This window comes from Vulpes lagopus, chromosome 1, assembly GCF_018345385.1.
Source record: "Vulpes lagopus strain Blue_001 chromosome 1, ASM1834538v1, whole genome shotgun sequence".
In the NCBI taxonomy this organism is placed as follows: Eukaryota; Metazoa; Chordata; class Mammalia; order Carnivora; family Canidae; genus Vulpes; species Vulpes lagopus.
The window spans coordinates 439,735-457,750 of NC_054824.1; the positions used below are offsets into that span (position 1 = coordinate 439,735).

General features: G+C 42.4%; 1 protein-coding gene across 1 annotated transcript; it reads left to right on the top strand.

Annotated features, from left to right (window-relative positions):
• The first annotated feature begins 31 nt into the window (after nucleotides 1–31).
• PSMB1 (proteasome 20S subunit beta 1) lies at nucleotides 32–16,312 on the top strand. The gene is made up of 6 exons (XM_041761747.1): nucleotides 32–205; nucleotides 2,494–2,601; nucleotides 5,874–5,955; nucleotides 8,563–8,692; nucleotides 14,937–15,043; nucleotides 16,025–16,312. Exons 1-6 carry the CDS (start codon nucleotides 93–95, stop codon nucleotides 16,208–16,210), a joined length of 726 nt encoding a protein of 241 aa, XP_041617681.1. The 5' UTR covers nucleotides 32–92; the 3' UTR covers nucleotides 16,211–16,312.
• Nucleotides 16,313–18,016: the final 1,704 nt, after the last annotated feature.

The window sequence follows — 18,016 nt, forward strand, 5'->3', positions numbered from 1 at the left end:
GACAGGCGCGAGATAGAGCGGCCGGAAGCCGGAAGCGCGAGGACTTCCGGCCGGCGCCATCTCGCCGTGAGACAGCAGCCGCCGACGCCGCGATGCTGTCGACCGCCGCGCGGGGCTGGGGACCCGGCCGAGACCTGGCGATGGAGCCCGACGGCGCCGCGGGCCCCCTGCAGCTGCGCTTCTCGCCCTACGCCTTCAACGGAGGGTGAGCCCCGGAGCGCCTGGGCCGCTCGGCGCGGGGGTCGGCGTGGGAGCCGGGGCTCTGCCGGGAGGGCGGCGGCGGGGGCGGCGGGGGCGGGGCGTCCTCCGGGGCTGGCGCCGGGGTTCGGGGGGGGCCGAGCGGTCGGTGCCCCCGGCTCTCACGGTGTAGACGGGGAACCCGTAGGGACGCGTTCCCTACCTCGTAAGCAGTTCTCTCTCTTTTTATTTTTATTTTTTTATTTTCAGAACGACTGCTAGATGGCGTTCGCTCCGTTTTCACGGACGGGCTGGGGCTCTTAGAGGTTGGGCCGCTCCGGGCACGGCAGCTGGAGGCTGAGCCGGGGCGCGGGTTCTGACCCCGCTTCCCGGGCGGGCTGCTGGCCCATCGTGAGGCGGTTACAAAGCAGGAGGCTGCGGGGTGCTGGGGACTCCGTACCTGCCGCTCCAGCTCCTTGCGATCCAGCTTACGATCCTGTGATCGTCAAGTCACTTTTCTCCAGTCTTTTCTCCCTTTTCTCTAGCGCTTATTGCTGCCGGCCCTCGGGCAGCCTTTGTCTCCGCAAAACAAGGCTCGGTGCCCCATCTTCTACTGTGTCTCTTTTAAATGTAGCTAAACCCCATTAACATTCTCACGTCTCATTCGGGGTAGGATGACTCCCGAATGTGTTTCTCCAGGTTTACCTCTCCCCAGTTCCTCTTTTCCAGCTTCTTAAATGAAACATTTCTACCTGGATTTTCTGCTGTCCCCGTAACTCGAGGTACTAGAACAAAAATCAAGCTGATCCTCAGTCATCTTTCCTTCTTGGCGCTCAGAATTATCCATCACGCTACCCAACCGGGTGTGAAATCCTGGACATCACAGTTGGCTCTTCCTGCTTCTGCCGCTTTTGGTAGTGACGAAGACTTGCACGATTCGTGCGTTCATGTTCCCCCAGTATCCCGGTTTCTTCCAGTTCACCCTGCTACCTCACTGCTGCGTTAATCTTTTTGGAACAGTGCTTTGATGCCATTTCCCATATTGTGTGTTATTGTCACGGCAGTCTTCTTAAAACTACTGCGTGTGTATATGGAGCTGATCTCATTTCACAGTCTTTAGTGTGGGATTTTCTGAGGTCAGACCCCTGCCCACTGCAAAAGCTTTATGTTCCTCCACTAGCTTACACACAAAGAAACACCCTAATAAGTTGTTTGTATTATTTTGATCATTACCTGATACCCTTTACCCATTGTCCATATTTGGAATGCCATCCTTTTGTAGTTCACATCTTTAGTGCACGTCCCACCTTAGTAAAAATAATGGATAGAGTTTTCTTAGTGCTTATATTCTATTTCTTAGTACTTCTTTCTTAGTGCTGTACTAGGTACTTTTGTGGTTAGTGTCATTCCAACAGTCAGTCATCCTCTTAACACAGGAACTGGTATTACCAGCAATGAGAAGGCGGATTATTTGTGGTCACAGAGCTAGGAAGTGGCAAGGACAGGTCCAGTAACCCCCGAGCCCAGGTTCTCACACGTGAGCCACGTGATCATAGCTTACATTGCAGGATCAGTTATGTCCTTCGGCACAAGTAAAAGGGCTTTACAGTTATTAGTGCATTTAATTCTTGCAAAATCCTAGTATGGGTAGTTACTGTTAGGATCTCTGATCTATATATGAAGACATTGAGGCCTGGAGAAATTAAACAGCTTACCCAGGGTCTCCTGTCTGGTGAGTGAGAGATCCAGAATTAGAACTGGATAAACTACTCTGGGAATTCATGCTTTAGAACTTTTCAGAACACAGCATAAATTATACAGTCACAAAAGAAAAGGTTTGTTCTTTGTTCATTTCCAAGATACTTGGGTGTTTACTGAGTGGTAGATAAGGGCTTGGATATGAAGACATGAAAAACATTAAACCCTTCTTTGAGTACAGAAAACTTGATTTGTGGTGTCTATACCTGATCCCCTTGGCAGGGGTTATATCCCTGTTTTATGATATCAGGATCTTGCTCAAGGTTGGTATTTAATTTTGATAATGATATGATAATTCAGTGGTTTTTCTGGTTACCTTCTGCCTAGGGACCTTTGCTCTGATTTAGGCTTGTGTTTTTTAGGAAGTACTTACATTTTTCCCCCCAGACAACTTGTAGCCAGGAATCATTTCCCTTTGATTGTTCATCTGAGCCCTACTCTTGGTCAAAGCTATTGGGTTTTGTCTCAACATATGCTATGGACTGTTCTCTAGATAGAGATGCTGTTGCCATCCACAAATATTCATTAATTTTTGTGTCTCCTTTATTTTTCCCTCAGTACTGTATTGGCAATCGCTGGAGAAGATTTTTCAATTGTTGCTTCTGACACTCGATTGAGTGAAGGGTTTTCAATTCACACCCGGGATAGCCCCAAGTGTTATAAATTGTAAGTAAATATTTCTAGGGTCACATTTCCTAGTGCCTTGTGATGATTTCGTGCTGTAAGAGATTCCACTTCTAAACAATTTGTTTAATGAGTTTTTAGATTGCATATTTGGAGCTTAGTTTGCATTTTTCTTAGAAAACTGTTTTCTGAATTAATATTTCCTAATAATTCAATATGCAGTCTTAATATTTGCTGTACTGGCAGGAAATGTTTTTACCTTAATGTTTTATCATGAACATTTTCAAATACATAACAAAGATAAAAGGATTTTGTAGTGAATACCTCTATGCAGTCACATGGCTCTTGTTGTTAGCGTTTACTGTAATTATTTTATCATATAGCTTTGTATTTTTTCTGTTAATCCATTGCATGTTTAATGTTAGGGTTAAAGCTCATAGGTATAGCTGCTTAGGTTATGGTTAAATTAAATGTTTTGGGTAAAAAAAAAAAAGCCACAGTCATAATGGGCTAGCTATATTTTTTCTAAGACGTGAAAATGAAATCTGCACTGATGAGCAGTGGTTTGTAACTTAAGATTTTTGGAAACAGTTACAAAGGGTGGTTAATTCCTCAGTCCACAAAGAGCCTATTTAAGCCTGAATTGTAATAGGAATGAATTGACGAGGTTCAAGGGCCTTGTGTTGTAAGAAGGGCTCCACCTTTCCTTGTCGAGCTGGCCCACACCCTACTCTAGAGAACAGCTGATGTTTGTCGTCGTCTTCCCAGTTCTCTTCATGTATTTTTTTAAAAAAAATCTAAGATCTTATTTATTTATTAGAGTACGTGTGCATACACACACAGGAAGGGGAGAGGGAGAAGACTCCCCGCTGAGCAGGACGCCAGGTATGGGACTCAGTCCAGGGTCCTGGGATCATGACTTGAGCTGAAGGCAGACACTTCACTGACTGAGCCACCAGGCGCTCCTCTTCATGTGCTTCTCCATCTTTCAGTATTCCTTTCTCCTAATTCTTAGTGCGTTGATACTACCTTTTTTCTTCTTCTAAGATGTTTTATAACTTGAAAGTAGTAAATGTCACAGATAAAATTGAGGACTATAACTACAAATAACCATTCTCCTACAAGGTTCTGCTCATCTTCATAATGTTCTACTTTAATGTATGTGTTGCTGAAGGGAATACCCATTCTTCTTTCTTCTTTTTTTCTTTTTTTTTTTCTTTAAGATTTTTTTTATTTATTCATGAGAGACACAGAGAGGGAGGGAGGCAGGCAGGCAGTCAGGCTCCAGGTCTCCAGGATCAGGCCTGGACTGAAGGCGGCGCTAAACCGCTGAGCCACCGGGCTGTCCCCCATTCTTCTTTCTTCTTATGAAATAACTGTAGGCATATAGATGGATAGATAGGACATTAACAACTTCCTATGTCCTTCTTATCCATCTTCAACACTAAACCACACATAGGGTTGAAGCCGCCTATGTACACCAAGCCCTTTGGGGCTGACTTAGACCCAAACCTGCTTCTTCCCCACCTGTTTGAGACTCTACATTTAGTCTTTATTCTTTGCATGCATACTCCGTTTCCATTGATATATCTGAGTATTTGGTATAAAGCATCCTAAAGCTCCAACATTTTGTCTTATCCTATTGGTATTATTCACCCATCTTGGTAGTAAAGGCACTGCAGCCTTATGGGAGATTGGAGCTCTTTAACTCAGTGCAGTGAGATTGGTTATAGGGATAGTCGGGGAAATGCTGGGGATGCCCCCAGAGCTGTCTTAGTGGTCTCCCTACCTGGACAGGTATGGTTTGTGTAAATTTCTGAAAGGAAGGGTTTATCGTGTGACCTCTGCTACATTTCTTGATGAGATTGGTGTAGGTTTCCTTATAGATTGATATTGAAGTTTAGAAATCTTTGAGACCTGGTTAAATTTGTTTAACTCTACCAAAATTTAATCAGTTCCCTAATGGTGGGCATTTAAGTTACCTTTTTTTTGCTTTGTTTTGAAGAGTCATTAACATAACATGTATACTTTCACAAGTAAGCCTGTAGTATATATCTTTGCAAACTTACTTGAATATATTTACAGGTAGAACTTCTAGCAGTGGAATTATTGAGTAAAAGTGATGTTCACTTAAACTTTTACTGGATACTGCCAAATGACCCTTCTAAAAAGTTAAACTGATGTATATTCTTGCCCAGTTATTTATTAAGAGTATCATTTTCCACAACCTCAGCAGCATTAGGTATTATTAACCAGTCTAATAGGTTGAAGTAATCACCTGTGTAGATTTGGATTTGTGAACAACATGAAGGCACTTTTCATATGTTTATGGTGACTTATGTCTCTTTTTTATGTGACTCCTGTAACTATACCAATCTTTCTGTTTGAGGTTTTTGTTTTTTTTTTATTTATTTTTTATTTTTTAGTTGAGATACAATTGACATGACTGGTTTCTGGTATACATAATGATTCTGTATGTATATTGCAAATGATCACAGTAAGGCCAGTTAACATCTGTCACCATACATAATTACACATTTTTGTTGTTGAGGACTTTTAAGATCTCTGGCAACTGAAATACTCAATACAGTGTTATTAACTGTAGTCCCCATGCTATACATTACATCCAGTGAGACGCTGTGTCGATGCGTTTGATATTTATAGGAGCCCTTTCAGACTAAGGAAATTAACATTAGACTTTGATCAAATCTATGATTTTTTTCTTTATCATATTTTTCTCCATATGTTTTAATTTGGGGGTTGCTTAGGGGCTCATTCAGTTGAGTGTCCAACTCTTGGTCTTGGCTCAGGTCATGATCTCGGGGTCATGAGAGCTAGCCCTGTGGAGGGCTCCATATAGTGGAGAGTCTGCTGGAGATTCTCTTTCCCACTCTTGCTCCTCCTGCTTGGGCACACGGACGCTCACTCGTGCATGTGTGTGTGTGTCTTTCTCTCTTTCTCTCAAGTAAATCTTTTTTAAAAAGTTTTAATTTGGTACATAGTCAAGTTTATGAAGCTATTCTGTGTAGATACTGAGTTGTATCATATTTAAATAGGTGGCTCTCAACCCAAGATTGTACCACCTGTGTTTTCTTTAGGCCATTCATTCTTTCATTTGTCTATAAGTCCTTGATCCACCCACAATTTATTTATTGTAGGGAATAAAATGATTACGCCACCCCTCCAACGGGTCTAACTGGTCGCATTACCATTTGGTGAATAATGGAAATAGGAATTTTAAATTTAAAATTGCCCAAAGTGTGTTTTATTTTACTGTCTAACCAGCTCAGTTTCCTGAAATATGCTTTTTACAGAACAGACAAAACAGTTATTGGATGCAGCGGTTTTCATGGAGACTGTCTCACCCTGACAAAGATTATTGAAGCAAGACTAAAGGTAGACACTTTTGTGTAAAGTTAATAACAATTTCTTTGATTGATTGAAGCATACGACAGGACTGTTGTTCAGAATAGTTGGAGAAGCTCTAGGTTAGCAGGTGAAACTACAGTCTATTCTAGAAATGAAAAGAAACTTAATATAGCCACGTGAAAGTAGCATAATGTGAAACTGCAGGATATTCCCTTTCTTAAAATCTCTGTACGATATAAAGATTCTCTACCCTTTCCAAGGTAGCCTGGGAAGGGTTTCTCCTGAAGATAATCTTCCTTCAAAAACAAAAATTCTGTGGTGGAGGCAAGCTTGTAGACGGGTGCTTGGTTTTGGATACCATCAGCTGACACGCTTTTCCCTCCTTACAATGTTGAATTCTTAGTTGACAGGATGCATAAGCAGAAACAGGAGTAGGTGTGGCAGGAGTTTGGATGAAAGATACCACCTAAGCTGTCATCACCTGATTCCTTGATTGGTTTTAGTTGACTGCCAGCTGAAGAAGTTGTGACACGTGATAGGTGGGGGTGAAACAGTAGGAAAGGGTGGTCCTAGGGGGAAGTGAGAGAATGAGCCATTCTAACCTGTTCTGCAGGTTTTAGAGAGGCTGACAGTGTCCCTGCCTGCATGTACTTTGTGTGTGATGGGTAGGAATGAAGAACAAAGGAATACTGACTTAATGAAAGCAAATGCATGTCTGGATTTTTATTAGGACCTGTGTATATTAAGCAGTATGTAACTTCAAATAATTTCAAGGAGAGTAGACCAGGAATAATTTAGACTGTACTAAAATGGGTTTTAGGGGCACCTGAGTAGGTCAGTTGGTTAAGTGTCTGACTCTTGGTTTCAGCTCAGGTCGTCATCTCAGGGTTGCGAGGTGGAGCCCCATGTCAGGCTCTGTGCTCAGCATGGCGTCTGCTGGAGTTTTTTCTCCCCGTACCTTCCCCCCCAAGTGTGTGTCCATGCTCTCTCTTTTTCTCTAAAGTAAATCTTTAAATTAAAATGGATTTTATCTGTAATAGTAAATACTCTTCTTAGCTGGCAAACAAGATTTGGGCTGGAGTGGGATTTAATTTTGTAGGATATGTGTCGCAATTTTTATATAGTTGGTAAGGCCACCTGATGTGTGAAGAATTTAGCTATAATCACATCCTGTCTTTGTCTATTTGTGAATAACATTTGAGATCATATGCACTTATGAATGATGTCATAGGTACTGGAGTATGTAATAAGTTTAATATCTGAAAAAAAAAAGTTTAATATCTGGTTTTGAAAAATTTTGAAATAGCTCATTAGAATATAGAAATTATTTCATTCAATGTTTTATTGTTATTTGAAATTTTTACACTGAAAGCTTCATTGGCATACATTTATTGACATATTTATATGATTCCTGGTATACATGACTAGCAGAGTAGCATTGTGTTAATGAAATATAACAAGGAACAGTGAATTCAATTTAATCATACCATCCTTGAAATTTTTCTTTCATACATTATTACATAAATGGTGTGGTGATTAAAATGTTGATGCTTGGTTTTGAAATGAAATGAAGATTTTTTTCCTAATCTGTTTTCAGTATTTTGACTTGTTATTTTGCCCTATATTCTTAGGTAAATCTTTAGAGATGCTTGCTTTGTGGGTGATAAATTGGTGAACTTAAATTTATGTTTGTAATTTTTTTAGAATTTCTCAGATAATTTAGAATTCCCTAAGAGTGCAGTAAGTCTAGGATTCAAAATCACAATGAGATTTGCTTTGGATACTTCAGTTCTCCACTATAGATGCTTTAAGGAGTAAGACCATTTCCCAGAGTAAGGGTTCTGCTCTCATACCCCTGTTCTCACACGTATCTACTTTGCAAAGAGAAGGGCTTATATGTGGGTCTGATCAAGGGTCAGCAAACTGACCAGAGAGTAATTATTTTCAGCTCTATGGGCCATTTACTCTGCTGTTGTAGTGCACCAGCAAATGTAGGTAGATAATATATGATGAACAAATAGGACTCCGATCTGATTCAGCTTTCTTTTTTTTTTTTTTTTTTTTTTTTTAATTTTTTTTTTATTTATGATAGTCACAGAGAGAGAGAGAGGCAGAGACACAGGCGGAGGGAGAAGCAGGCTCCATGCACCGGGAGCCTGATGTGGGATTCGATCCCGGGTCTCCAGGATCGCGCCCTGGGCCAAAGGCAGGCGCCAAACCACTGCGCCACCCAGGGATCCCCTGATTCAGCTTTCTTTGCAGAAGTAGTTGGTGGGCTGGACTTGGTCCATGGGCTCTAGTTTGCTGCGGCCCTGGTCTTGAGGCAGAATAAAGGAGAGCTGGACTTAAATCATCCTCCCATGTACCACTCATGCCTGATGTGTGGCATTTGCTCTTGAATGAGCCGTTCCTGAGATAAGGGTGGCATGGAAAATAGAGTTGAGGACAAATTTAACTTCCTTTCCCTTAAAAATTTGTATAGCCCCCCGAATGGTGTGGTAGTATTGTGTGTGATGATGAAAGAACAGTAAGCACCCTTTCACCAAGATAAGTGTTCACCCTTTAACTTTACTTTGCTGGTTCTGGTTTGTATTATATTTTGCCTCTCCGTGCCTGTTTTGTTAATACTTGCAGATGTATAAGCATTCTAACAACAAAACCATGACTACAGGGGCGATTGCTGCGATGTTGTCTACAATCCTCTACTCAAGGCGCTTCTTTCCCTACTACGTTTACAACATCATTGGGGGACTGGATGAAGAAGGTAGAATTCTTTTTTCTGGAAAATGAAGGGAGGGGGGTGGCATTTTTAGATGTGTGTTTCCATCTAGATTTCAACCATAAACACCGTCTTGCCCAACAGTTTTATTTTCTGTTAGTTAAAGCAATACGAAACTGAAGCTAAAAGGGAAAGAGATGATCCGAAGGCACATCACAGGTTATATACTAAAGCTCTAATAAGGACTTTTGGGCAGGCTGTTATTTTACTATTTTCTGCAGATCTCGTATGAGTTCAGTAGTTAGATAATTAGCATTTCGGTCTTTCAGAAAGAGATCTGATTTGGAGAAGCTTGACTTAATTATGATTCTACATAACAAACATTTGCTTAAGTTTTTAAAAAGTGATGCCTTCAAAGAAGTGTATGCATCCCCTGCAGTGTTTTCTGAAGCACCACTTTGATTTCCTGTCAGAGTCCGATGAGAAGGGCCTGAGAAAATGTCGTGTTACTAGATATGTCCTCTTGTTGTGTTTCTTTTTTAAAGATTTTATTTATTTATTCATGAGAGACACAGAGAGAGGCAGAGACACAGGCAGAGGGAGAAGCAGGCTCCATGCAGGGAGCCTGAGGTGGGACTCGATCCCAGGACCCCATGTCACCCCCTGGGCCGAAGGCGGTGCTCAACTGCTGAGCCACCCAGGGATCCCCTGTCCTCTTGTTTTTGTTTTGTTTTTGTTTTTTTTAATTTTTTAAGTTTATTTATTTATTTATCTATTTTTTATTGATTTGTGATAGTCACAGAGAGAGAGAGGCAGAGACATAGGCAGAGGGAGAAGCAGGCTCCATGCAGGGAGCCCGACGTGGGACTCGATCCCCGGTCTCCAGGATCGTGCCCTGGGCCAAAGGCAGGCACCAAACCGCTGCGCCACCCAGGGATCCCTGTCCTCTTGTTTTGATCCAGAGCAGGGACACTGATGGTTTTCACTGGGTTTCATTTGGACTGACCTTTGGTTGCTTCCAAAAACCAGGTACTTTCTCTCAGGGCAGATCTGTGCCACCATTTACAGTAGTCCATTGAGTAAAGAAGTTACAGGAATGTCTGGCTGATAACAGTATGTTGAAATACATCTATCTCCTGAGAGGGAACATTTCTGGATAATGAGTTCGGCTCCTCTCATCCCCTCACTCTACTTTGTATTCCTGTCTCTTCTAGTCCACTGGCTTTTCCTTTGTTTTCCTTCTATCTTACTAGCTTCCCCATATGTGGCCTCTGGGAGCCTTCTAGTCATAGTATCGACTGTGGTTTACATGTAGACAGGGTATGTTAACACAGTGTATTTCGAGGCTTTCAACCTACTTGAAAACTAAGAAAGTAAGTGTAAAGCATAGAAATGGTCAGTAGAAACAAATGACCCTTAATAAGGTGATTAAATCCTAGCCACAGATTAGCTTGCATACCCAGCATGCTCATGGGCACTTTTTCACTTAAATTACGTCTGACTTGAATGTCTGATAAATAAAGTCATGTTTTAGTCACGTTGGTAATAGCTACCATTGAATTTAGCAGAACAAACGGTGTCCTTTGAGTTTTGCTAAGAGATAGGGAGACTGCTTTGGGGTGTGTTTTGAGTTCAGAGCCCTGTTCTTTAATGTTTTGGTGGTATTCTCAGGCATTTCTTTTCTCCTTTTTTTTTTTTTTTTTTTTTAAGATTTTTTTTATTTGTATTTATTCATGAGAGACAGAGAGAGGCAGAGACAGAGGCAGGAGGAGAAGCAGGCTCCCTGTGGGGAAGCCCGATGTGGGACTTGATTCCGGAACTCCAGGATCATGCCCTGAGCCAAAGGCAGACGCTCAACCACTGAGCCACCCAGGCGTCCCTCTCAGGCATTTCCAACTGTCTTTTTTAATCTTCTCTGGTCTGCTTTGGTTATCCTTTAAATTTGTTTTTATTTCTTAGAGGAATTTATGTGTGTCATAAAGCAGTCCTGTCTGTTCCCAAGGTACTCCAGCTTTTACCTGTGCTTTCTTTCCTCTTCTTGGTTTATTTCCTTGCTTTCATGGTATAAGAAGCCAAGAGACCTTTTATGTGACTTAGGATCTAATCCTGGTGTTCTGAGATTATATAATGAGGCCCCTTCTACAGAGTGTCTTCTAGATTTCCCCCTGTTCCCTCCTCACTGTCTCCACAGCCACCTGCATTGTGATCTTACTTTTATAATGTTTCCCTTGCCATATTGCCCGCTAGTCCTTTTCTTCCTCTCTGAAGATTTCCTCAGGTTTAGATTCTTACCTTTGGTACATTTTTTTTTTTTTTTAAGATTTTATTTATTGATTCATGAGAGACAGAGAGAGGCAGAGACCCAGGCAGAGGGAGAAGCAGGCTCCATGCAGGGAGCCCGATGCAGGACCCGATCCCGGGACTCCAGGATTATGTCTTGGGCCAAAGGCATGCTAAACCGCTGAGCTGCTTGCCCCTTTGGCCACATTCTTATTTTTGCTGTCATTCACTTCCCAAGAACCTTTTCTTATTCTCTGGCTTCCTAAATTTTTTTTCTTAAAGTATGTTCTTATTATATTTTTTGTACTTTCTTTGACATTTTCTTGTGTTCCTTGCAATTTTATCAGACTTTTTTTTTTTCCCATTTGGTTTGTTTATTCTTGACTTCTATGTCAGAGGCTTCAAATTTCTGTTGATTTTTGACAGTTCATACTGAAAGTTGATATGCCAAAATCTGAGTAAAGGTGGCATGGTATGTCAGTTTTCCATTTGCTGCTTCTGTTTCATTCCCTTACACAGCCTGCATGTAAGCCTGGTGCCCCCAAGTCCAGAGTCTCCACTAAGGTCTCAAGAGACCTTGTTTCCTGTTTTGCTCTCTTGAGGAGAGGGAGACCTGGAGGGCAGTGCTCCTTCCTGAGACCTTCAGGGTAGTTGGGTCCCTGACTGTCCTTCAGGACACTGGGGTCAACAGCTGAACTTCGGACAGTGGGATCAGTGATTGTCTTTAGGATGCTTGGTCCACAGCTGCCCTTGAGGCTCACAGGTTCAGTAGCCGTCTGCTTTAACCTCTGCCTTTGACTCTACTTACAGTCATGCTTTAAAAAATCTCCACGAAATTAATAATGAATTTAGTTTTTCCTTAACAAAAACAATGGTACTGTAGAGGTTTCGAAGAGTACAAGAAGATACAGAGATAAAGTAGTCATCGCTCCCCAATCCTTACCTCAGAGATAATTAGTATTAAACTTCTGGTCAGCATGCTTCCAGGCACCTTGGTGGTCACATGTGCTGGTGCGATGAATAAGTGGAGTATATAATGTGAGTGTCTGTGGTGGGATGTACTGTCAAGGAGTTGTTCTGTGCTCCTGAGTAGACTCCTCAGGATTCAGGACTGACTTACATGGGGTGTAGCTACGCCATAGTTTGCCTGCCTGTCCTTTGAAGGTCATTACGCAGTTTCCTTAATATAAACAATATGCTGAACAGTCTTGTACAGTTTTGTATACTTCAACCATGTGTACCTCCCTGGAAAACATTCCCAGAAATTGAGTTGGCTGGGTCAGAGAATATATATTTTTGGCATTTCGATGCCGCCACTGGCTTGCCCTTCAGAAAGGGTCACCAGTGCCCCTCCTACCTGGGGCACTGGGGTAGTTTTTTGCATCCTTACCACTATCAGAATTAACACATTTTGGAGATCTTTACCTAATAAATACTTTATGGTTTTGATTTATATAAGTACTCAAGTTGGGCGTTTTTTGTGTTTATTTACCTTTTCATTTCTTTGAGACTGACCTATGTGCTGACCTTTGCTCATTTCCATGTCTGCACTGGTATGTCAGTTTTCCATTTTTCCATGAGTCTTTTTAAAAAATTATAAGAATGCCATCCAACTGTGTCAACTCTGTAATGTCAGCAGTGGATGCCTCCGAAGAATGTTTCTGTCTCACATCTTGAGGAGTGTCTGGGTATCCAGAGTTTTCAGAATTTCGTACAGTCTAATCTGTTGGTGTTTCTTAACTGCTCTGAGTGTCCTCTTCTATTAGAAAGGAGGGTTTACCTTTATTTCTTTCTAGGACTTGTTTTGACTTTATTTTTACATTGAAGCCAGTTTGCTTTTTTTAAGGGTAAGAATTATTTTTGATGAGGAAAAGCACTCTGTAGTCAAGATTCATGCCCTTCTCTGATGTTTTGCCTTTGCTAAGGGGCGGGGCGGGGCGGGGGGGAAGGTCATTGAATCTCTGGTCTTCAATTTATCCCACTCTTCTCTTCCTCACATCTGTTAGTTTTCCTGAGATTAGTTCTGTCTTCGGTAAAAAATTTTGGGCCTCCTTGTACTTGTGTCCTGTTGGCCTCCTAAGAGATACATTGTTCTTTTCACTTTGTATTTCCTGTCCCTTTTTCCTGTGCTGTATATATAGTTCGTGAACTGCCCACTGGGATCTCGATCTTGTCCCACTCTTCCCACAAAAACACTTCCCTGGGCAGCCTCAGCACCTTAGATGCTGCTTTCTCAGCAGAGAATTGTAAGTAATTCTGCATCAGGAAAAGCACACACAGCTGGGGGTAGCGGAGGTCCATGGATAGGGAGACAACTGTCCTTAATCTCCTATCTCCCAGGTTAATTACTGAGGTGTTTCAGTTCTGGGATGATGTGCTAGAAGGTCAGTTATATCACTTCTAAGTCCTGGCTCATAAATGACCCATGATTTCTCACACCCAAAACACAGTTGTTTTTTAAAAAATTACAGTGGCAGGTGTGCTTTGTAACAGATCCAGTATGGAAGCACACAAAGTGATTCCCTTCTTCTCTTCCCTCCAGTCCCACAAACATGACTAACTGCAGTTTGCAGTTTATCTTACATACTCTTTTGTGTGCCTTATACAAATACATGTTTTTCTTATGCTTTTAAACAAAATAGGACTGTGTTGTACATATTACAGAGCTCTTCATTTTACGTTGTCTTGTGGTTGTGGGCCTGGGGGCAGTTCCGTTTTTCTCTTCCATACCAGTTTGGGCTAACAGATTTTAGGGTGTTTGTATATTTTTGCTCTTTTAAGAGATGCAGAATAAGCCTTCTCGTAGGTAGATCTGATTTATAAGTGAGATTATTACTAGGTCATAGGGTGTGTACTTTTACACTTTGATAGATTCTACTACCAGATTGTTCTTTAACAAGGCCTAGCAGTTTGTGCCTGCTTCAGGTGAGCCTCAGAGCCCCATTTATCCTTCTGCTCTTAGTGCTCTGTGACTTGTTAAGAATTCAGGGGCTCCTGGAGGGCTCAGTTGGTGAAGTGTCTGCCTTCAGCTCAGGTTGTGGTGAGTCTGCTGCTCCCTCTGCCCGTCCTCCTGCTTATGTGTGGGCGCATTCGCACGTGCGTGCTCGCTCACTCTTTCTCAAATAAGTAAATATAAACTTTTTATTTTTAATTTTTATTTATTTACGATAGTCACAGAGAGAGAGAGAGAGAGAGAGAGGAGAAGCAGGCTCCACGCGCCAGGAGCCCGACGTGGGATTCGATCCCGGGTCTCCAGGATTGCGCCCTGGGTCAAAGGCAGGCGCTAAACCGCTGCGCCACCCAGGGATCCAATAAATATAATCTTAAAAAAGAATAGGTACATTCAGATTCTGGTTTAGTGTTGCTGTTTTTTATGTTTTGTTTTTGCAAAAGTGATTCTTAAATCTGGTAGCACAAAACAAGTGATTACATCTTAGGCACAACTAACCTTTTGCATGTGACATTTGTGTTTTTCCAAAATTTCCTCTTTATTAAAACAGTTTTTTATGGTGTTGACGCTTACTATTAAGTTTAAAAGCACAGTAAATCTTCCTTGCGACTATTCACATTCAGCAGTAGGAGAATTTTAAACTCAAGTCTATGCTAGAACTACACTCGTTTTTGAGGAACATTGTGAAGAGCTTAGTGCAGAACTCAGCCCAGGACATGTGACTGCTGACCAGCAGTATATGTGACTGCTTCCTGTCCACATATGTATCGGAGCCACTGGGCGGTGATGGCTGATGTCAGCTTGATGAGAGCATGGAGCTGAGTTCCGGGTGGCAAAAACACCATGAGATGGGAGTGGGCAGGTGTGCCTCTGATCATGTTCTGAGGGTAGGTGAGCAGACTGCTGAGGATAACGGAACATGCTTCTTACTGAAATTTGGCTAAAATTTTAGCTAAGTTCATAGTTCACTTTGTGTCACATTTGGACTAGATTTAGTTTTACTGTGGCTTGGGGTTATGGTCAGGATGCACCCTTATGGCGACTGTATTATTCTTTCAGGGAAGGGAGCTGTGTACAGCTTCGACCCAGTAGGGTCCTACCAGAGAGACTCCTTCAAGGCTGGAGGCTCAGCAAGTGCCATGCTCCAGCCGCTGCTTGACAACCAGGTAATGACACTGCATCCAGGCTGGTCATGACGTTAACACAGAGTGCTTCCCTCTGAGTTCCGTTCACCAGCTGAGGAGAGTGAGGAAATCGAGGCTTGCTTGTATGTCCCTGCTGAGTTTGTGTGGCTGATTTTCCCTACCCCAGTCTACGGTCTCTGTGTTCTGCTGGCTCTCTTGTGGCCTCTCACCTTCTCCCAGGGCTTTAGTGTCTTCTGTGCTCTCGTGACTTCCAGGCCTCTTGTATCTATAATATTCAGTCTGTGTTTTCAATTCTTGCCACCTTTACCTGAACATCTTGAAAATGCTTTTCTCCACATATTCACCTTTTTGTGTCCCCTTATTTTGTATTCTAACTTCCAAGTACATTTTTGATTTACCTCCTTTTCTGTTACTGTTGCCTAAATTCAGGTCTGCATTTCCCAGCATCCTTTCTGCCTCCAAACTTACTTCCTTGTGTTTCTGAAATACATCATAAACGTGTAGTCACTTGTGTGTATTGCTTACCTGCCTCCTCTCCCATCCATGTGGTGTGCTTCTCCTGCACAGCACACCCTCGGTCTGCGGTGTCACTGCCGTCTGACTCCGCTATATCCTTCGTGCCCCCATAACTCAAGTGTGTCTTCTGCCAAAGGAGATTTAGTTATAGCTGCTGGGGCTCTCCTGGCTCTTTTCTCTTAATGGTAGCATATTGTATAATGGTATGTGTGCTTCTCAGGAGCAGGAGCTTTGTCTCAGTGAATATTTGTCAGGCTTTAGGAATGTTGTGAAGAGCTTGGTGCAGAACTCAGCAGGACCTGGGACTGCTAACCAGTCTGCCTGTGAGACCTTCAGTCAGCTCTGGAAGCTTCTTAGTTGAGAGACATTTTAAATTTGTGTGTGATCTATTCATTATGAGTCCCCAGACTTGTGAAGGCATTGGGGAGGCTGGAGCCACCTTTGTACTGTCACATGATGCCTCAACCATGTTTCCTGTCCCACCAGGTTGGTTTTAAGAATATGCAGAATGTGGAGCATGTCCCGCTGTCCTTGGACAGAGCCATGCGGCTTGTGAAAGACGTCTTCATTTCTGCAGCGGAGAGGGATGTGTACACTGGGGATGCACTGAGAATCTGCATTGTGACTAAGGAGGGCATCAGGGAGGAGACTGTTCCCCTGAGGAAGGATTGATTGGTGTGCTGTTGTTATTAATCACTTCAGAACTGGTTAATTTTGTATCTTGGAACTATTGGTCTATTATGTTTCATTAAAAAATAAAAGCTGAAGTAATCATTTTGTTGTAATTTGTGTTCTTTAAGCAGGATGAACCTAGAAAGTAGAATTTCATTTTCCTTTCATTTTCTATTTTTCTGTCTTTCAGAGCAATTTTTGCATTTTAATTTTTTTTAGCTCTACGTCCAACATGCAGCTCAAACTCAAGACCTCAAGATCAGGAGTCACATGCTCCACTGGCTGATCCAGCCAGGTGCCTGTTTTTGTATTTTAAAAATGAAAAAAAAAAAAACCAGGTTGTGTCATTTTTTGCTTGTATTTATGAGCAAGAAATTTATCTGGAAAAGATGACCTTTGGTCAGCTCATTCCATGATGACCAACCCATCTTATGAAGAGGGTTTTTAGAATTTATTTAGTCCACCCAGCTTGCCTTACAGGGTGGGTTACCTTTAAATCACCACTTTTAACTTTAAACCATCTCAGTCTTGTTAACAAATGTGAATGGAATATCTTATAATTTCTCATCTTTGCTAAGCAGTTGGTAATGGCTGTTTTAGAAAAATGTTCAAAATAAAATTACAAAAGCAAATAACCCTTTAAATGGGCTTTGTCCAGAAGTCAGCGGGAAGAATCTTTATAAACTCTTTGAGTATTAAATCTGAGGGGTGGGGGAATCCCTGGGTGGCGCAGCGGTTTGGCGCCTGCCTTTGGCCCAGGACGCGATCCTGGAGGCCCGGGATCGAATCCCACGTCAGGCTCCCGGTGCATGGAGCCTGCTTCTCCCTCTGCCTGTGTCTCTGGCTCTGTCTCTCCTTCTATCTCTCAAGAATAAATAAATAAAATCTTTTAAATAAATAAATAAATAAATCTGAGGGGCGCCTGGGTGGCTCAGCGGTTGAGTGTCTGCCTTCATCCCAGGGCTTGATCCTGGTGTCCCGGGATTGAGTCCCACGTCGGGCTCCCCGTATGGAGCCTGCTTCTCCCTCTGCCTGTGTCTCTGCCTCTCTCCCTCCCTCTCTCTCATGAATAAATAAAGTCCTAAAAAAAGTCCCAACTCTTGATCTCAGCTCAAGTATTGACCTCAGAGTTGTGAGATGAGCCCTGTGTTGGGCTCCCTAGTGGGCATGGATCCTACTTTAAAAAGAAACTCAAGATCTAAATTTTGATAGAGCTAAAGTAGTTTCTGTTTTAGAACTATTGAATACATTTTATCTCCCTGTAATGTTGGAGGGGTTTTCTTGGTAGGGAACAAGTCAGATACAGCGTAGCCTAGGGGGTGTTACTGGTTTTGTGGCCTATTAACAACAGTGGGGTTTTCCTATTGGCCTGTTAATTTAAATAAAATTATCAACACCCTAAGAGATACATACTTTAAAATTTGCCGAGGAGTCCATTGATCTGTCGCCTGCGAGCCTGCGAGCCGGAGGCCCAGGAGAGGTGATGTGTGAGGCCCTATCTCCAGGGACAGGAGATTTCTGTCCCAGCTCAGCATGCTCCCAGCAAATTAGACATGCCCACACTTGGGGGGGGGGGGGGGCGACAAGGGGGTGGGCGCAACCTGCTTTACTCAGTGCACCAATTCAAATGCTAATCTCACCCAGAAGTCCCCTCAAAGCCCAAAAATAATATTTAGCTGGGCATCCTTTGGTCAGGTTGACATAAAATTGATCATCACAATTTTATAAACTTTTTTAATTAAAGATTTTATTTATTCATGAGAGAGAGGCAGAGATACAGGCAGAGGGAGAAGCAGGCTCCATGCA

What these genes read in the sequence shown, in the direction of transcription:
- PSMB1 (XM_041761747.1), top strand. Translation starts at nt 93, where the DNA reads ATGCTGTCGACCGCCGCGCGGGGCTGGGGACCCGGCCGAGACCTGGCG. An exon ending in CCCTACGCCTTCAACGGAGG is followed by an intron (nt 206 to 2,493) that starts GTGAGCCCCGGA and finishes TTTTTCCCTCAG; the next exon opens with TACTGTATTGGCAATCGCTG. An exon ending in AGCCGCTGCTTGACAACCAG is followed by an intron (nt 15,044 to 16,024) that starts GTAATGACACTG and finishes CTGTCCCACCAG; the next exon opens with GTTGGTTTTAAGAATATGCA.